The sequence below is a fragment of the Brassica oleracea genome, chromosome C4, assembly GCF_000695525.1.
Source record: "Brassica oleracea var. oleracea cultivar TO1000 chromosome C4, BOL, whole genome shotgun sequence".
Classification (NCBI taxonomy): domain Eukaryota; kingdom Viridiplantae; phylum Streptophyta; class Magnoliopsida; order Brassicales; family Brassicaceae; genus Brassica; species Brassica oleracea.
Window position 1 is genome coordinate 39,833,406 of NC_027751.1, and position 18,749 is coordinate 39,852,154.

General features: G+C 34.3%; 4 protein-coding genes across 6 annotated transcripts in view; 1 reads left to right on the forward strand and 3 right to left on the reverse strand.

The window, feature by feature from the left end:
* LOC106340561 overlaps nucleotides 1-529 on the forward strand; it is a 1,015-nt gene extending 486 nt beyond the window's left edge. The window contains exons 3-4 of the mRNA XM_013779420.1: nucleotides 29-80; nucleotides 167-529. Coding sequence (XP_013634874.1) covers nucleotides 29-80; nucleotides 167-271 — 157 coding nt within the window. The 3' untranslated portion in view covers nucleotides 272-529. The remainder of the gene's footprint in view (nucleotides 1-28; nucleotides 81-166) is intronic.
* A 1,636-nt stretch (nucleotides 530-2,165) lies between these two features.
* On the reverse strand, nucleotides 2,166-4,607 carry LOC106342781 (transcription factor RF2a-like). 2 transcript variants are annotated; one of them, XM_013781814.1, is made up of 5 exons: nucleotides 4,499-4,607; nucleotides 3,320-4,353; nucleotides 3,121-3,253; nucleotides 2,971-3,055; nucleotides 2,166-2,573 (listed from the first exon to the last, which is right to left on the reverse strand). In XM_013781814.1, the coding sequence occupies exons 2-5, from the start codon at nucleotides 4,309-4,311 to the stop codon at nucleotides 2,392-2,394; spliced, it is 1,392 nt and encodes a 463-aa protein (XP_013637268.1). In that variant the 5' UTR covers nucleotides 4,312-4,353; nucleotides 4,499-4,607; the 3' UTR covers nucleotides 2,166-2,391. The 2 variants fall into 2 exon arrangements, with proteins under 2 accessions (XP_013637268.1, XP_013637267.1); XM_013781813.1 differs by having other exon boundaries at nucleotides 3,320-4,600.
* Nucleotides 4,608-4,968: 361 nt separating this feature from the next.
* On the reverse strand, nucleotides 4,969-6,557 carry LOC106338876 (transcription factor RF2b-like). The gene is made up of 4 exons (XM_013777753.1): nucleotides 5,968-6,557; nucleotides 5,706-5,838; nucleotides 5,512-5,608; nucleotides 4,969-5,138 (listed from the first exon to the last, which is right to left on the reverse strand). The coding sequence occupies exons 1-4, from the start codon at nucleotides 6,555-6,557 to the stop codon at nucleotides 4,969-4,971; spliced, it is 990 nt and encodes a 329-aa protein (XP_013633207.1).
* A 4,306-nt stretch (nucleotides 6,558-10,863) lies between these two features.
* On the reverse strand, nucleotides 10,864-12,527 carry LOC106341170 (transcription factor VIP1-like). 2 transcript variants are annotated; one of them, XM_013779985.1, is made up of 5 exons: nucleotides 12,480-12,527; nucleotides 11,822-12,241; nucleotides 11,588-11,720; nucleotides 11,414-11,498; nucleotides 10,864-11,069 (listed from the first exon to the last, which is right to left on the reverse strand). In XM_013779985.1, the coding sequence occupies exons 2-5, from the start codon at nucleotides 12,208-12,210 to the stop codon at nucleotides 10,864-10,866; spliced, it is 813 nt and encodes a 270-aa protein (XP_013635439.1). In that variant the 5' UTR covers nucleotides 12,211-12,241; nucleotides 12,480-12,527. The 2 variants fall into 2 exon arrangements, with proteins under 2 accessions (XP_013635439.1, XP_013635438.1); XM_013779984.1 differs by having other exon boundaries at nucleotides 12,455-12,506.
* Nucleotides 12,528-18,749: the final 6,222 nt, after the last annotated feature.

Consider the following 18,749-nt stretch of genomic DNA (forward strand, 5'->3'; position numbering starts at 1 on the left):
GCATAAACTGAATTATCGGTGGACACAGGTTTTGTGTAGTTCCTTTGGGCAAAACTCTGTTTCAGACCGCTTCACAATCAGTATGTCTTGTCTTGTTCCCATTTCGTTTAAAACTTCCAAAGTGTCGAGATTTTAATCAGCTTTTGATTCCGACCTCTTTTTACAGATTAACTCGGCCGTCAAAATTATAGATATGAAGCTTCAGAAATGGCAAAATCCTATGCACAACCCAAGCTCTAGTGTTGTAGACAGTAATGGAGATTCAGGGTGAAAATGCAAAACCTGAATCAAATGTTTTTTTGGATTTGACAAAAAGAATCCATGTGTTTAGTGTTTGTGATTAGTCACTCAGCTAGATGATGATCTCATCTATGTACTCTTGTTTGCTTGTGTTCAAGACAATTCCAAAGACATTGTGTAGTTATATTAACATTCCCTAGTGACTTGTACAGTTTCGTGTTGCAATGAGTTAGTGGCAGATATGATGTAATTTCTTATCAATCTATAAAATGATAGTGTAGCGAAAGTATGTTCAGGAGTCAGGACAAAGAATTTTCAAGCCACCCATAGGATGATCATATCCCAGCTCTTCATCAACTTTACTCAAGATTTACACACAAGAGCCTGAATGATGAAGGCTGGTTCAAGAACAAAAAAAACCGGCACCATATCTCTCTTCTCCACGCTGTCTCCTACATACACCACAAGAAACCCTTTCTGAGTCGAAGTTACTTTGTTTGCTAAAATCTTCTTGGCAGCCAATAAACCTCTCAAAATAGTAGCCATTTCTGTCTCAAAGTTTTTACAGATGGATCAAGGAAAAAGACTTGCTGCACAAGCTTTTAATTGTTAAATATGATTTGTTTTATTGTTTTGAGATGAAAAACTAGTGCTCAACCTTTGTATATATTAAACCAATGAGATGAACCTTTCCTTGAAGATTGTTCTGTGGCCTAGAAGACATGTATGGGCCCGTCTTTAACATTTTGGCTAAGCTCTACGGTTCCTTCCATCTCTGTTTGGTTGTCATTCACTTCTGGTTCCAAGCCCACGGTGCAGACAGTGGTGGTCGTAGGGTTACCTGATTCCTTCGGAAACATCTCATGTTGGTGTGGTTGCATCCCAATGTCGGCGATTTAAGGTATTACATCTCCACAAGTAGTCAGTCGCATCTAACTCTTTTTGCGTAGGTAGTTTGTTTTTGGGACTTTGGTGTTGCATCATCCGGATAAATGTAGCTTCCGCTGTTCTAGCTGTGCATAGCCAGTCGGCGCGAAGAGAGTTTCTATGGGTCTTGAGCTCTTGGTTTCCCTATCTCCTGCTTCCAGTGGTCGTTAGGTTGTTAATGTTTACTGTTGAAGGGTTTTAGCAAAGCCGAACAGAAATGATGTCACTCTACTGGAGTAACCATTTGAGCAAGCCGATTTCTACCGAGTGTGGTCTCATGATTTATTAAAAGCATCATTTTCATGTGGCACGCTTCATATTTGGTGAAGCTTTTCCATCTTTATCTAGTTAGTTAGTGTTTTAGTTGGTATTACTGTCTTTTAGTTCATTAGAAATTGCTTTTTTTTTTCTCTCTCTTTTTCTGTTTATTGTTATAGTTTATGTTTTTTTTCCAGCTACAAGTTCGCTTTATTAAAGTCTGCTGAAAAAACTTGGTATAAAATTTTAATATTAGACCCAAAAAATCGATTGATTGTTTGCTTGAAGGTACCTTACCTAATTACTCTCACCTTCCAACGCATAAGTGTTAGTGTGACCTTATAATGGGTAGTGTAATTTATCCATTTCATCTGCACATACCTACCTATTTTGATCTTCGTTAAGAAAAATACTAAAAATTAAGGGTACTTTTAAATACAGCAAGTTATGAGTATTAAAGATGTATTATATAGCTTTTATAGAAAGTGACCGACTCGCGAGAAAGTAAACATAAGCTCAGAGCCTAGTAAAAAAAAGGAGGAAAAAAAAAATCAGGAAACTATATGTAGCCAAGAATATAATGCGTCTGATCAAAGGAGGAGATGAAGCTTCAGTGAGCAAAAGGGGTTAGTTAGTACGTAAGAGAGAATCAGTTTCAATTTCATAGACTTAGCTTATGTTGTTGTTGATCAACTGAGAAAGACTAAATATTAAAGAAAAAATGAAATAATTGTCTCAAAGAAGTTCCAAATCCCAACTGCATTATTATAACCAAAACGACAGAAGATCACTCTTTCCAGAAGCAGAGCCTCTCCATATTTTATGTATCTGTTTTTCTTCGGGATAGATAGACATACTCTTTATATATATGTATATATATGTTTCTTTAACAATTTCCAAACAGTCTCTGCACATAACATGATCTATGTAACTTGCTGATGACACTTCTTCTTCTTCTTACCCTATTCATTTGATCTGTGCTTTAGAATGCTGCATCTGCTGCTGGCTAATGCTTAGCTGCTGAAACATCTCAGGGCTTAGTGTCGTCTTTGATATGTTAGATTCCCTACTGCTGCTGCTGCGGCTGCTTGTCTCACCTATCACCATCTTCAATCGCTGGACTTCTTCAGTCAGTTTCTCAGACAGAGCTGCACAAGATAGAAAAATAATGGGTTTTTGTTTATAGCAGCTCTAAGGCTAAACACGAACAAATGCTACTTGTCTAGGAGAGCATTGAGTGATGGACAAGGATCACAACATGCAGCTACTACATTCCCAGGAGAAAGACGCTAATCGGGTATGTTAAGTTTTTTTCATACATAGAAACAAAAAAAACCCATTGTTCCTACTCAAGGCTAGGGACATTGGCAGTGACTTGGCTCCATCAGCGTTCGAATATAAAACAACACTAGAGCAACTCTAACATACTGTATAGAACATTATTAAAAAAAAAAACATTGTTTACTACTCAAGGCTGGGGACATGACTAGGGCAACCCTAAATATATTAGAATGGCAGAGTTGTGATATTAATAAGCGTACGTACCATCGCGGAGTTGTGCCTGCTGCTCCATAGCTTGAAGACGGAACTTGAGCTCATTGTTCTGGTTCGTCAGCCCCATTGAATCTCTCTGAAACGCCAAAAAAAGAAATATAAGACTAGGACATATTGTGTGGTTGTGTGTTTTTCTCTCACCTGCAAATGCGTGAGCTGAGCTGATAATGTAGTGGCCTCACTCTGAAGTGTCTGCACCTTGTGTTCTAACTCCGCCATGTATTGCGTCTTCCGCTCCTTTGAACGTGCAGCAGACACACGGTTCGCCAATATCCTAATAACAAACAAAACACTCACGTCACACAGACCGAAGGGATGAATCAAAATGTCACACCACTACCTTTTTACGCGCTTAGGGTCAGCCATAACAATCTCAGCGAGTTTCTCATCAGCTGAGATCTTCTTCATCTCAGCTGCAGTGAACTCACTGTTTCCAAATTCCACACTCGAGTTCCCTTCACCAGAATTGGTCGGGGAAGCTTTTACCGGAAGCTTTTCATCACCACCCAAGTCCAATTTTCCCATGAAACCACTATCCATGGAAACACTCCTATAGTGTCTAACGGTCGGAACAATGTCTCCGCCGGCTCTCCTCTTCACCCCTGAAGAAACCTTCACACTGCTCTCTCCTTCGGAGTCGCTGCTGTCCACCGTCTCATTGCCACCAAATGAATTCAAGACATCAATGTTATCAAGATTTATATAAGCCCTGAAGACATCGTCCATAGCTTCACTCTCTGATTTTTTTCTTCCTCCGCCTTCTCCAGGCTCTTCCTTGACCAAGTTAGACCAATCCGAAGCCACCTCTCCCCCGGAGACGGATCTCTCCAGAGACCTCGATGGGATCAAAGGAGGCGACATTATCGAACTAAACCCGAATGTAACATCGCTGTTGGAACGCCTGTGAGACTTCCTCGGCGGTAGATTCTCTCCATCGCCGCCGCCGACCATCCTAGAACTGGAATGACACATCGTGAAAGGTGAAGGAGGGAGAGAAGGGCTGAACCCGGCCCCGTTTCTCTCCTCCACCGAGACCGGAGAAGGGTTTAACGGCGGTAATGAATCGAAGGAGAAGAAGGAAGACGGTTGAGACGTAGACCGGGAGTGTTTGAGTTGTAAGGTAGCCGGGATCTGAGAATAGGAAGGGATCGGAGGCGGAGCTCCGACTCTATTTCCGCCGCCGCCGCCGCCGCTGAAAGGCTGTGGGGAGCGGAGAAGAGGTGGATTCAAGTGGTGATTAGGGGTTATCGGGGCTGGCTGTTTAGGGATGGAGGAAGATGAAGAATTAGCTCTCTGCATCGTACTTGCATCTGTGCCACTGCCACCACCCATTTGATCTTCGAGTAAAGTAGGGAAGAAGAAGCTCCGAAAACCCTAAAAGTTGGAAGCTTTCGATGGTGAATAGTTTTTCGAAAAAAAAATACCAAACGGACGCTAATTGAGTTTCCAAATCGAAAGAAAAGATTAGTGTAAGGAATGAAAATTGAATGGGAATCTATCTTCTTCTTCGCATTCTCACCCAAATCGGCGCAGGAAGACTTCTCTTTAAACGTTGACCAAACCCCAATCAATCATCCATCCACTGGTCGGAAAAAGGAACATCCCAGAACACCACTTTCGTCTTTTTTTCTTTTTCTTTTTAAAAAGAAATTGGATAAATATTAAAGGACCCAGCTTTTACTAAACAGAACTCTTTTTTCTTACTCAACTGGATAAAAAGAAGACATTTACAAAGATATCACATTTGTCCGAATCTCTTTTCAAGAGCCTTCACCTTTTTTTTAGTTTTTACAGATAGATTTTTTTTTTTAACTTAACATGACTTTTTTTTGTTCAATTCAACTTAACATGACTCTCTTGCACATATTATAGATAAACTGAAACAACTTAATTAAACTATATATATATATATATATATACTACTTCAATCAATCCTTGATACCAAAGACGCGACTTCCTTGGATCCATGATCATCATGCATGCATTTCTTCATTCGAAACTATAATCTGTCTCTTGAAACTGGTTGATGTTGAGTTGCTCCAACATGTTTGCGTTCATTCCCTCACTTTCCCTCCTCCGGTATTCGCTCACCTCTTCTCTTAGCCTTCTTGCCTCTTCTGTTAGCCGACGCACTTCTCCATTCAATTGTTCGATCAAGTCTGCAACAACAACAACGTACGTATCAGAAGAAATACAACCACAGATTCCACGTTTATACATCATATTCGAAAATCTTATCTTTACAATACATATATGTTTACACCTTTCTTTAGTCATAAAGATATATATGAGTTATATTTAAGAAATATCTAGCACTTGATAAATGGTCAACCGCTCGATCGCTTTTTAACTCGAGAGTAAGATATATCATTTAAATGGTAACAGAAGTATTAATAAAGCTTAAAGTTGCTTCCACAACTGGGGTATCAGATCTTGCAAGTAACGATCGAGTGAAAAGTCTCGTCAAAACCCTAACCTATATCTGACATTCTCACCCAAAAAAAAAAAAGATTAATTTGCAGATGAGTTTACCATGATGAACTCGTGCCTGCTCATCCGCTCCATCAAGACTAGTCCTCAGTCGCGCGCACTCGTGATCCGCCGCCATTCTTTCTGCCATTCTTTCTCTCTGCATACAACAATAATGTATATACAAAACTTTTTAATTAACAAAAATATCTCTCACACAGGGACAAACCGTGACAAGTAATTAAGATGGTAATCACCTTCTCAAGCTTGAGCACGGCAGTCAATGTATCAATCTGAGTCTCAAGTCTCTCGACTTTGACTTCCAACTCGAACTGGTGCAGCGCCTTCCTCTCCTTTGAACGTGCAGCTGATTCCCGGTTTGACAAGCGTCTGAAATGATATATATATATATATGATCACATGGATATATATATAAATGTGACAAAAACAAATATTTTGATTAAAAAAAGAACAAATATTTACACAATCTAAGCTAAGCTATAGGCCGAGATTACTTACCTTTTGAGACGCTTAGGATCAGATGCTGCCATCGCTTTGAGTTCGTCAGAGGCGGCAATCTTACGCAGTTGTTCTGGAGTAAACATGCCTCCGAAAGCAGTATCGTTCCCCACATCAACCGAAACACCCTGAGGAAGAGAAGGAGCCTCGTTGAGACTACTACCGGCTGAAACACTCCTCCAAATTCTGCTTGGAGGAGCTATTTCGTTGCCTGCTCTTCTCTTGTTACCATTCGGATCATCAACATTCACATCCTCATTGTGAGACGACGACTTGTCTCCAACGCTTTCATTTTGGGTCCTCACGCCAACGGGCATATCTATTGGATTCGGGTAGATTCGATTGCTAGCCATCAGTGAATTTAGCCTGATACTATCACTGCTGGCCCGTTTATGAGCCTTACTGCCCTCTGCGTAGGAGGAGTTAGGCATCATGTACGCAATCGGAGGTAATGCCATGTCATTGTTGGCCACCGTTGCTGACGGAAAATCTCGGTACGTCGGCGGCACTGAGAAGACAGACGACGGCAGACTACTCCCTGAGCCTCCCGTGTATGGAAGCGGAGGGTATGCCATTTCTTTGTTGGCCATCCTTGCTGAAGGAAAATCTAGGAAGGACGACGGGCTCAACGGGGGGAATGAGTAGAGAGACGACGACGGCTGAGATGACATCGACAGCGAGGGGCTTGATCCGGGGATGAAATTCTGGGATGGCTGAATGGTCGGTGTGATCTGATAATACGGCGGAACGGTTGGGAGTGAGCTTCCGCTAGGCGGCGGCATGGTTGCTCTATTGGAACTCTCGTCACCAAAAGGGTAAGTCGCCGGGTATTGGCTGAGACCGGTGTATGAAGGAGGAATATTGGCGTGACCATCCATCGATGTGGAGACGAAGAACGGTGTTGTTCGAGTCTCTGCATCATACGGAAGTTGTCTCTATCAATTATTTTTTCTTACGATAACCAAATAAAAATAACTACAGATAAACTGCGAAAAAGGTTACATATATACAACCCTTGAAAAAAAATTAGCAGGCTATACATGACTAGAATCATAAAAGGTTCAAAATTAGTGTAATCATCAGTTAGTTTATAGAGAGAGAAAAAAATTACTGAAACGTTGAGTAAGAAAACACCTTGTTACCTGAGCTAGGGAGGGGAGATTGCACCTCAAATGGTCTATGGCTTTCGACAATGCTTTTTTGTTTCATGATACTTGCACGAGCTAGCTATTTTATATTTACCGTTTCCTGTTTGTCGACAAAAAAAAATTACGGTTTCTTGTTCATTTCCGGAAAGAAAGAAAAAGATAAAAAGACCAGTTAGGAATTTTGTGTTGGGGACTCTCATTCGGTCAAGAGGAAAATATATGTTTTTGTCATCATCCTCCAACATTAATTGTGCGTAGTCAATCAATGATTATTTCCCTCTTCAAATTTCAACTTAAACTTTTCTCACCAGTTATTTATATTTCCAAATTATATTTAAATGTATACTTTTACAAATGTTAAAGGAAACATTTATCAATGTTTTTTTTTTTTTTTTGTAACTGATTTATCAATGTTTTTGCTTCCTTTCATGTTGGATTAATCTAAATACATAGGTAGTTTAAAATTACGTTCTACTTAAACTTTATAAAAGCATTCACCTTTTTCATAGCAAAATTATTGGTGAAACTATAGACGTTGCAAAAAATAAAATTTTTTGGCTTCGTACAAAATTTGTTGAAGGAAGTTTCTTACTACTTCCGTTTTTGGCAGAAAATTAGAATAATATCTAAAATTTTATGTGGTCGACCAATACTTTTTAATTGGCTACTACTCTTGTGGATACTGACATTAGTTACAATAACGTAAATTAGCTATTCATGAAATATATTCGACATCTCCTATATATTACAAGAGAAACATTTTCATTTAATGTTTTCACACAATATTGAACACGTGACAGTTTCACATCGATTTAATTTTGAGTATGCTGACGTGTCAGCCTCACAATCACTTAACAATTAATGTGTTCACATACTATTTTTTTTAATTCCATTGCAGGCAATTTAACTAGTTCATGCTAATTTTTTTTAATAACCTCATTTTTAGTTTTTGCATTTTTAAATTTTGTATTATTTAAATGAAGTTCTCTTCGTACAACTACTGAATAATATCATTTTGAAAGAAAAAATATTAAAAAATTATTAAGATTCACATTAACTAAAATGCTAGAATGAAAATGTTTTTAGAAATTGAAAATTTGTATCCATTTTTTTTAAAGTACATAATTAAAATGGGTATCCAAATTGGAATCCAAACCGAACCCACAATGATTCGAACTAAATCCAAACTAAAATTTGTAAATATCTGAATACGATTTAAATTTCTAACTCTAAAAATATGAAATCCGAATAGATTAAATGAATGCGGACGGATTTATGACTGCTCATCCCGAGAAAAAACTATACTCCCTCCGTTCCTAAAAGATCCATGTTTTAGAATTTTCACACTTTTTAATAAAAAAATTTAAAACTTAGCTATAAATACATATTTTTTTGTAATTTTATATTTCATATATTTTTAAACCAATAAATTTTTAAAAATGTAATTAATGTTCTTGAATTTCACAATTTCTCATTATTAGTTGACAAAAATTACATTGAAAATATAAAATATGTATATTTTTGAAAGAAAATTTTTTCTAGAATATAGATATTTTAGGAACGGAAGGAGTACAACAAATCATTTATTACAACATACAATATATATCTATGCTACCTAGTACCTAGTATTGCGAGAAATATGCTTCTAAGTTTTAACTCTGTAAAACTTCTATATTGTTATAAATCATATTGTGGATCTCCATAACCGGCCCGGTCCATGACCGACCCAATACCTAGAGAGAGAGAGAGAGAGAGAGAGAGAGAGAGAGAGAGAGGCGGTTTAGACTTAGAGAGAAGGGGAAACCCTAGTTTCTTTTTTCCTTGTATTTGGTACACTTTCCCTTTTATCTCTTTGTAATTCTCATATATAAAGGCACCATATGTTATGATTAATGATAAGAACTTACAGATTCTAATCCTTAAGTTTACAACATATATTATAATGTAATTATGTGTATATATAGAAAACAATTTTCTATATAGAAAACTTAAATACAACTATTTATGTGAATATGATTGTTAACAAGTTTATACGTGACAAAAAGAGCGTTACACTATAATTCTATCAACATAATTAAAGTTTATTTACAAGTGTCATTTACTTCACTGCTAAGTGTGTTTGGGAAAAAGAAGAGGGATGTAAGGCTATCTTTATCGGGGTATTCAAAGGGGTCTTTAGGGGGTGGTTTAAAGGGTTTGAGCCCCATAAAAATATAGGAGTCGGTTACAAAAGTAATGAATTAAAGATCGATTTTGGTTAGTTTCTTGTACTGTTTGCGGGTTCCACTGACAAGTGGCGGCCCGCGATTAGTTTCTTTTTTAATTTTTTTTAATCAGACAAAACAAAAAAAAAAATTTAAGAAACCCCTCTAAAAGTTTCAGCGGTAATCATGCCCTAAGTCAGGCCAATTATCGAGCAACACGTGTAGTGGGTTTCTTCCATGTACCAATCAGTTTGCAAGTAATAGATTTCTTTATGATATTTAAGGTAGTTAACTTGGTTAGTTATCTTCAATGTCAAAATTTGTTTTCCCTTGATCCGGTTTAACTATAGTATATGTAGAAATATATATATCAATATAATCTCTTGATTTGATTGTAGAGTAATTGGTAAGAATGCACCCAAAAGCCTATATAATTTGTCATATATCCTTGTTTCTTTTTAATATTTTTTATGACTATAATATCCTTATCTCTATCTCTCTCAATTTTCCCTTTTATGTATTTTAATCTCTTTATCTCTCGTATAGATTTTTTAAATCATCTTCTAATTCAACACAAATCTTTATTTTTTTATTTTGATTCTTTTGACATCCATAATGCTAATCTTATTATCTCACATCAATTCCAATGTTTCTAATTTCGACTCACAATCAACTTTTAGATAATATATACGTTAGTAGGTATTTTATTACTTAACTGCTATTATTTAGATTTTAATGGATTCTTAATCGATACATGAAGTGTTAGCTGTTACAAATAGTTTTGGGGCTATTTGATAGATAACTAATTAATTGTTAATAGTTTCATTAACTGATATATGATTTGTTAGTCGATACATTTGTTTGATACATAGATTGTTAGATGATACTGAAATTATTAGCTGATATGTTAGTTGATATGTAGATTGTTACCTGCTATGTAAATATTTAGCTGATAAATCTAGAGTTACTTGTTTTCGATAAAGCATGAGAGTATTTTCGTCCGCACAGTGACAGAAAATTACTCTTTTTTTGGTTATCCATAATTATGGACATTCAACTAATTTGGACCTTAATTAATTAGGTATATTCCAAAGATTCACTCTTGATTGTATTAATACAAAAAGTATAGTTCAAATGAAATAGATGGGGAAAAAAACCAAGAAAGAAGAAAGAGATAAAAATGAATGGTTAAGATTGGTTAGGGTATGAATTGTAATATTACATAATATATACACAATAGTGTAGCCATGAGTTTCGTTTGGTCATTTGTCAACTTATACATTTTTTTTTATAGTTATACAATGCAAATTCCGACGACAAAAAAAAAACAGTGCAAATTCCCATTATAAAACAGACTCCGTTTTTTTATTCAACTGGATGAAAAAAGACATTACACAGAGATCACATTTGTCTGAATCCTTCCGAAGTTCCGATTGATTCTTTTTTATATCTTAGCATGACTCTCTTGCACATATAATATATAAACTCAAACAACTTTTATTTTTAAACTATATATATATTTATGATCATCATGATGCAATTCTTCATTCGAAATTATATTTTGTCTGCTGCGGCTTCTCTTGAAAATGCTGGTTGATGTTGAGTTGCTCCAACATGTTTGCGTTCATTCTCTCACTTTCCCTCCTCCGGTATTCGCTCACCTCTTCTCTTAGCCTACTCATCTCTTCCCTCTGCCCACTCGCCTCTTCTGTTAGCCGACGAACTTCTCCATTCAATTGTTCGATCAAGCCTGCAACAACAACTACGTACGTATCAGAAGAAATGCAACCACAGATTCCACGTTTATACATCATATTGAAAAATCTTATCTTTTTACAATACATATATGTTTACACCTTTCTTTAGTAATGAAGATTTATGAGTGATTAAGAAAGATCTAGCACTTAATAAATGGTCAACCGCTCGCTTTTTAATTCGAGAGCAAGATATATATCATTTAAATGGTAACAAAAGTATTAATAAAGCTTAAAGTTGTTTCCACAACTGGGTATCAGATCATGCAAGTAACCATCGATGAAAAGTCTCGTCAAATAAACTATATCTGACATCCTCACAAAAAGTAGATGAGAGTACCTTCACGAAGTCGTGCATGCGCCTCCCCTGCATGAAGACGAATCCTAAATTGCACGCACTCGTCATCCGCCGTCATTCTTTCTCTCTGCATACAACAAGAATATAATATACAAGCTATTAATTAACAAAATATATCTCACAGGAACAGACCGTGACAAGTAAGATGGTGATCACCTTCTCAAGCTTGAGCTCGGCAGTCAATATATCAATCTGAGTCTCAAGTGTCTCGACTTTGTCTTCCAACTCGGACTCATGCAGCGCCTTCTTCTCCTTTGAACGTGCAGCTGATTCCCGGTTCGACAAGGCTCTGAAATGATATATATGATCCCATGGATATATATAAATGTCACAAAAAACAAATATTTATGCAATCTAAGCTAAGCTATATATAGGAGATCAATTGAGTACATTTTGAGATGCTTAGGATCAGATTCTGCCATCTCTTTCAGTTCGTTAGAGGCGGCAATCTTACTCAGTTGATCTGCATTAAACAGGCCTGAGAAGACAGACGACGGCTGACTACTCCCTGAGCCTATTGAGGAGGAGTCGAGCATCGTGTGTGGAACCTGAGATAACATCGACTGCGAGGGGCTTGATCCCGGGATGAAATTCTGCGACCCGAACTGGAATGGCTGACCTGTCGGTGGGATCCGGAGACGCAGTGGAAAGGGTGGAAGTGAGCTTCCGCTAGGCGGCGGCATGGTTGCTCTATTGGAACTCTCGTCACCAAAAGGGTTAGCCCTCGGGTATTGGCTGAGACCGGAGTATGAAGGAGGAATATCGGCGTGACCATCCATCGATACGGAGACGAAGAACGGCGTCGAGTCTCTGCATCATATCGACAGATTAGGGCTAAAAAAGTTACATAAATATTCATATATACATATAGCTCTTGAAAAAAAACTTAGATACATGACTAGAATCATAAAAGGTTCAAAATGAGTGTCATCATCAGTTAGTTTATAGAGAAAGAAAAAAACCACTGAAACATTTAGTAAGAATATATCAGAGTTTTACCAAAAAAAAAAAAAAAGAATATACCAGAGCTAGGAAGAGGAGATTACACCTCAAATAGTTTATGGCTTTCGAAAATGCTTTTGTTGCATGATACTTGCACGAGCTAGGTATTTATATTTACGGTTTCTGTTCATTTCCGAAAAGATAGAAAAAAAAGACAAAAGAGACTAGTTAGGAATCTTGTATTGGTCAAGATGCAAATATATGTTTTTGTCATCATCACAGTTAAAGTTCTTTACAAGTGTCATTCACTGCTAAGTGTGCTTGAGGGAAAAAAGGAATGTAATTTTTTTTGAAAGGAATGTAATCTTTTTGAAAGGAATGTAATTGTTGACTATTAGCTACAGATAATTTAAGTCAGACCAATTACCCAGCAGCACGTTTCTTCCTTGTACCAATCAGTTTGATAGGGGTGGACACTTTATTCGCTAATTTGATTTGATTTGTTATTCGTTTCAATTTGATACGAAAAATTCATATATCCTTAAGTTTTCAAAACAAGCAAATATTAAAAATCAATATCCACTAAAAACGAAGTAAATCACGAATACTAAAATTTTAGACTCAGATATCCGCTTCGTTCAGATTTTTATACAAATATATATATAATTGAATATAGAATTTTAAATGTATAATTTAATATAATAATTATTTAAATATAATTTTATTAATTTATAAAATTATTAAATTAAGAAAGGAATATAATTTTTCTTATAAAATTACAATTTATGTTTTATAAAAGATTTTAAATAATTTTCAAAATTTATGGAACATATAGTCTCATTAATGTTTACTTTTTTTAATTTCATACTCCGTATTATGTAAAAGATATTATTTGAAAAAAATATCTTCTAGTTTTTTTCTAGATTTAGCTTGTATTGTAAAAAATGGATGAGGTATCCATAAATATCCGTGAATATTCAAAAATATCTGTAATTTTTTCGGATATCCGGAAAACTGGATATCTGTATTTTTTCGAAGCAAAGAAAATTAGAAAATTAGATATCCGTTAAGTACGAAACAAAACACAAATACTCAAAATTATGGTAGTATTCAATCCGTGCCCAGCCCTATTTACAAGTAATAGATTTTTTTATGATATTTGAGGTAGTTAGTTATCTTCAATGTTAAAATTTTATTTTCTGCCAATCTCTCTGCTACTCCGAATCTCCATGAAAACGTTAACGAAAAACGAAATCTCCATGAAACGCTAGGAAAATATACTCTTTCCGTCTTATATTAAGTGTCATTTTAGATTCTAAATTTTCTTTCATTATAAGCGTCCTTTTACATTTGAAATGCATATTTTAAATAATTTTATGTTTTTTTTCTTATTTTTAATTCATTAACTAAAAAACAAACAAGAAATTATATTAAATAGTGGTAAAATAGAAAATTTAACAATTTTCTTAATTCATATGCAAAAACTTTAAACGACACTTATTATGAAACGGAGAAAGCATTTTTCTGGCTGTAGGGGGTTGCGACATTGACTCCGCACATGTGATCCACGCATATTAACCGTTAACATTTTTCGGCCAAAAAGTTTTATTACGAATTAAGATCAACCGTAAAATGAAGAAAATGCCCCTGGATTCTAAACCTGAAGAAGATATATAATATCTAAATTGGAACAAAGACGATGTAATACAACAAATCGAATTAGTGTTCATAATGCGACAAAGAATCAAAGATGGCAAGAATTATATTGGTTGTTTTTCTCATCATTTTATTTACATAATTTTTTGTTTTATTATTTTGTATGTATTTATGAATATTTTTCTTATCTAATAAATAAATTTAAGTTGAGAAAACCGTTACTGATCACAAGATTGAGAATGTTTAACGAGATCTGGTGATTTAGAAAGGAAAAATTCCCTAAAAATATCTGAACTAAATTTTCATTTGTTGTAATAATACATAAACTATTTTTGTTCCGTTTAATACACAACCTATTTTCCGATATCCAGTTAATACACTGCCAAGCTGACGATGTCAATCGCTTTAACAGATTCCTTGAAACGTCGTTAGTTTGGTAGTGTAAGACTTTCGATTTTTAAAGTTTATATATTAATTGGGTATCAAAAATATGTTGTTCTTAAACAGGAAGCCAAAGTAGTTTATCTATTATTATAACAAATAGAAATTACTTCATGTATTTTTAGAAAATTCTTCTACAATTTTAAACCGTAAAATTAATGATAATGACATCAACATTTTTTACAAAATTGATATAACTTAATTGATATTATTAAACACATGAGCTACAGTTTAAGTGGAAAAACATAATTTACAAAATGAGTAGGTGATGTGCTCGATAAGCAAGACGATTCAAAAGTATATGATGTGTTTGATATCTCGTTAACTAGGTGATGTTATCTCTTAAGTTTTTCTAAAAACTATATTAGAGAAGAAAACAATGACCCGTAAAAGGAGTATCTCATAATTTATTGTCTTTAGGAGACTTTAGGCACGCCCGAAACTTCACGAGTAGATAATGCACTTGATATTTCATCATTTTAACGTCGATCGCAAACGAAGGATGGCCTGGCCCGGTTCCCAGGGTTATAGCATTACCTATTATGAGTCTACTCAAATCAGAACTAGTTGGTTCTCTTTCGCCTATCGGCCGGCCGGCTTGTTGCAACCTTCCGAGGAACGTCTGCTGAGATCCCAAGTCTCCAAGTGGGCCCTCTTGGGCACCCGCGACCTTGGCTTTTTAGAGAATCCCACTCCTGAGTCGTGGAACTTGTAGCTCGGCAGTCCACCGGGTGGGTTTGTTTATCCTTTCAGTTTGTGTTTACTAACTAACTTGGTTTTGTAAATGCGTAAATAAAAAACCGTTTGGAAGGAAAATTTGTTTTTTGTCAAACATTATTTTCATTGAAAGAAATTCAATAGGACAAAGTACAAGCATAAAAGATCTCAGATTCCCTCTATTACAACTTGATTTAATGAAAAGCCCAAAAGTAAACTAAGCCCAATATAGTGACTCAATTTACTAATTCGCGTAACACCTAAGAAGACACGCGTCTCACATGCGCACACCCAAGACATCATCCTTTGATCTTATACCGTTGAGTTGTTCCGAGACGCGCCTGCACGCGCCACCGCAAGAAAGAGGGAACTCCGAAACTACTTTACCACCACCGGCGTTACTTTGTCCATGACTGCGCTTCATCAAACTTTGCTTAAGTCTTGTACTCTCCTAAATTGCTTTCCACCTTACCCGTTGATACTTAGACAGAGAGGCCTTGCTTCGCCGGAATTAAATATGAGGAGACTGAAGTCGAAACGAAGGAAAACCCTTTACCAGACCGTTTTGAGAACGCGAGTTCTTCTGAATCCTCTCCAACGAAAACTTGGAGAATCCTTCTTACCCAACCTTCTTCCAATCAGAGAAGCTTCACATAACGCCGTAGATTGATAAATCAATAGCCAAGTCTGATTCTCCTATGGAGCGGTTGAAGTGAGCGATGGACAAGGCATCTGAATTAGAATCAAACGGAATAGATTTGAAGCTCCGGGTGAAAAGCTGATTGATGATAACTTAACTTTATTTAGGTTCAACCAAATCATAAAAATATCAGAATGATAAGCGGCTCTGAAATTGGTTGAAACTAACACAACAAAATCGCCTAACGAAGGAAGATCGCCAACGCAAAACTAAGACCGAAGCTTTTTACAGACAAAAAACAAAACAAAAGGATGGTGACCGGTGGCTTTTGCCGGCCACCGTTGTGAATTTTGATTAAGTAAGAACTTTACTTTAGAGAGAAGTGGGAGAACCTTGGAGATAGTTGTTTTGGTTTAGGCAAGTCATGTTCTTTCTAAAAAAATATTTTTTCGTTAAGAGTTTTAGTTTAGATTTGTAATATATATCTTGGAATTTGTATTTGGATGGAAATTCAATGCTCACTTTATTTGTCAGCTCATTTTGTTTGTTTTCAATTTACATTGTTTTATGTATACAGTGTAATGCACTTTTATTTTCACCTCTTTCTATTTGTTTATTTATTTTTTGATGTAAAACTTTGATTTTCAAAAGTTTAGGTATTAATTGGGTATCGAAAAATAGAGTGGGTATAAAATGGGGAACCAAAATTGTGTATATATTTTTTATAGCAAATGAAAATTAGATGAGGTATTTTTGGAAACTTTTTTCTACTCTAAACTAGCGACAGTTGACGTCATGGAGGTGTAAAACTTGCAATTTTAAAAAGTTTTATATATTAATTTGGTATTGAAAAATAGGTTGTGTATTAAACGGGAAGCCAAAATCTATTATCATAAAAAAGTTTTTTCACTCTTAGACCATCCACATGGAATTCCATATCACTAAGTCGAGATCTGTGGAGGCGACACTTGTCCGTATCCAAAACACGGCGTTTCATTAACTTGGAAATTGTGTGTGCTTTTGGTGTAACTCATAAACATGTGGAAATATTGTCGTCTGATCTTTAGATCAAATTAGAAATAATGTGTTCTTCGTCTTATGAATACGTCATAAAACAACTCTTATGATATTGTTGATATTCAATCCGAACATGCATGTATGACAAATTAAAGTAAATCAACATAACGATGATTTTAATTAGATTTATATGTATCAAAAATACAATAAAATGTTTTTATTTATTTTAATGTGTAAAATAGCCCATAAAAACCAAAAAACTAGATAAACCAATAGGTTTATAGGACCTTGATTGGCAGAGCATATAATAAAGCAGTACCAGTATGTTATAGAAACAGTATGATGTACAAGTTGTATGCTTTTGATAAACTGTTTAACAAAAAGATTAGTAGAGCAATATGAATATGTTATTAAAATAAATATATTATATAATAATATATTAATATTTAAAATTAAAAATAGCCATATTAGTAGAGCAATATGAATATGCTTTTGATAAACTATTTTTTTAAAATAGATATTTATTTTTTATGAATATTATATATATATTAATATAATAATATATTAATATTTAAAATTAAAAATAGAGAAAAAGACAGAAATAGCACTAAATCAAGTTTATGTTCCCAAACTAGCACTCAAGGTCAAAAGTCACAAAAATAGCACTTAATGTTTTATCAAAAGTCACAAACTTAGGGTTTAGAGTTAAAGGATGGGGTTTAGGATTTAGGGTTTAGGGTTTAGGGTTTAGGGTTTATATTTTAGGGTTTAGGGTTTAGATTTTAGGGTTTAGGGTTTAGAGAAAAATAAAAAAAATTAAAATTTTCAAAGGATAAACTTAGAAAGGTGTTATTTTGGTCATTTTAGTTTTTGAGTGCTATTTTTGTGATATAAACTTAGAAATGTGCTATTTTGGAGATTTGCCCTTAAAAATATGTATAATTAATTTATTTTATTTAATAATTTAATAATTATGTTTTTATCGAAAGTAGATTACTTTAAAATAAATTTTACAATTAAAATATCTATTTTAAAAAAATATTTCTCATTTAAAATATAACAAAATTATATTTATTAAATTATATTTTAAATGTGAAATACTATTTAAAAAAATATATTTTTATTGTAAATTTATTTTTGAAATAAAATTTTTATTTTATGGATATAAAAATAATTTTATGATGCTATTTAATAAAATAAATGAATTAATTATATATTTTTCTTAATTTTATAAATTATAAATTCAAATTCTCTTCTAAAAGCTTCATATGAGATCATTTGGAGAGCATTAACATTTAGTAAATGTTTTTCTAAATGCTTTTATAACAAATATTGATTGGATAACGTATACCATAATGCTAATGCTCTACCAATCAAGGCCTTAGTGAACGTGCATATAATATGTATAATATTATATAGTGAATGCAAAATTGAATTTATTAATTTGATATACATATACTTAGCATTTAACATATGAACTAGACCCTCACCCGCGCGCCAGCGCGGATATGAATTTTCAGTTTTTAATTATTTATTTTATTAAATGATGTATTTGTAATATTCGTTCATATTATATTCATTAAGTAAATATTTTTCTTTGCATCTTAAACTATCTATTTTTTTACGAATGTGTGATATCATATAAAAAATATATAAAAAATTAGTATAGAGTTAATTAGATAATTTTAAAAACAAAAATTTTTCTTTCGTGTGTGATATCATATGAATAATGATCCACCCAGTTAACAAAAATCATGATTATTTTATGTGTAATTTTTTTTTATTTTGACCATTTCATTAAAACTATATTAAATTTTATATATTTTAATTAGAATATTTTTTATATCTTTACCTTTTTATTTGAAATGCAACTCAATATTTTTTTAACAATTATAACAAAATATT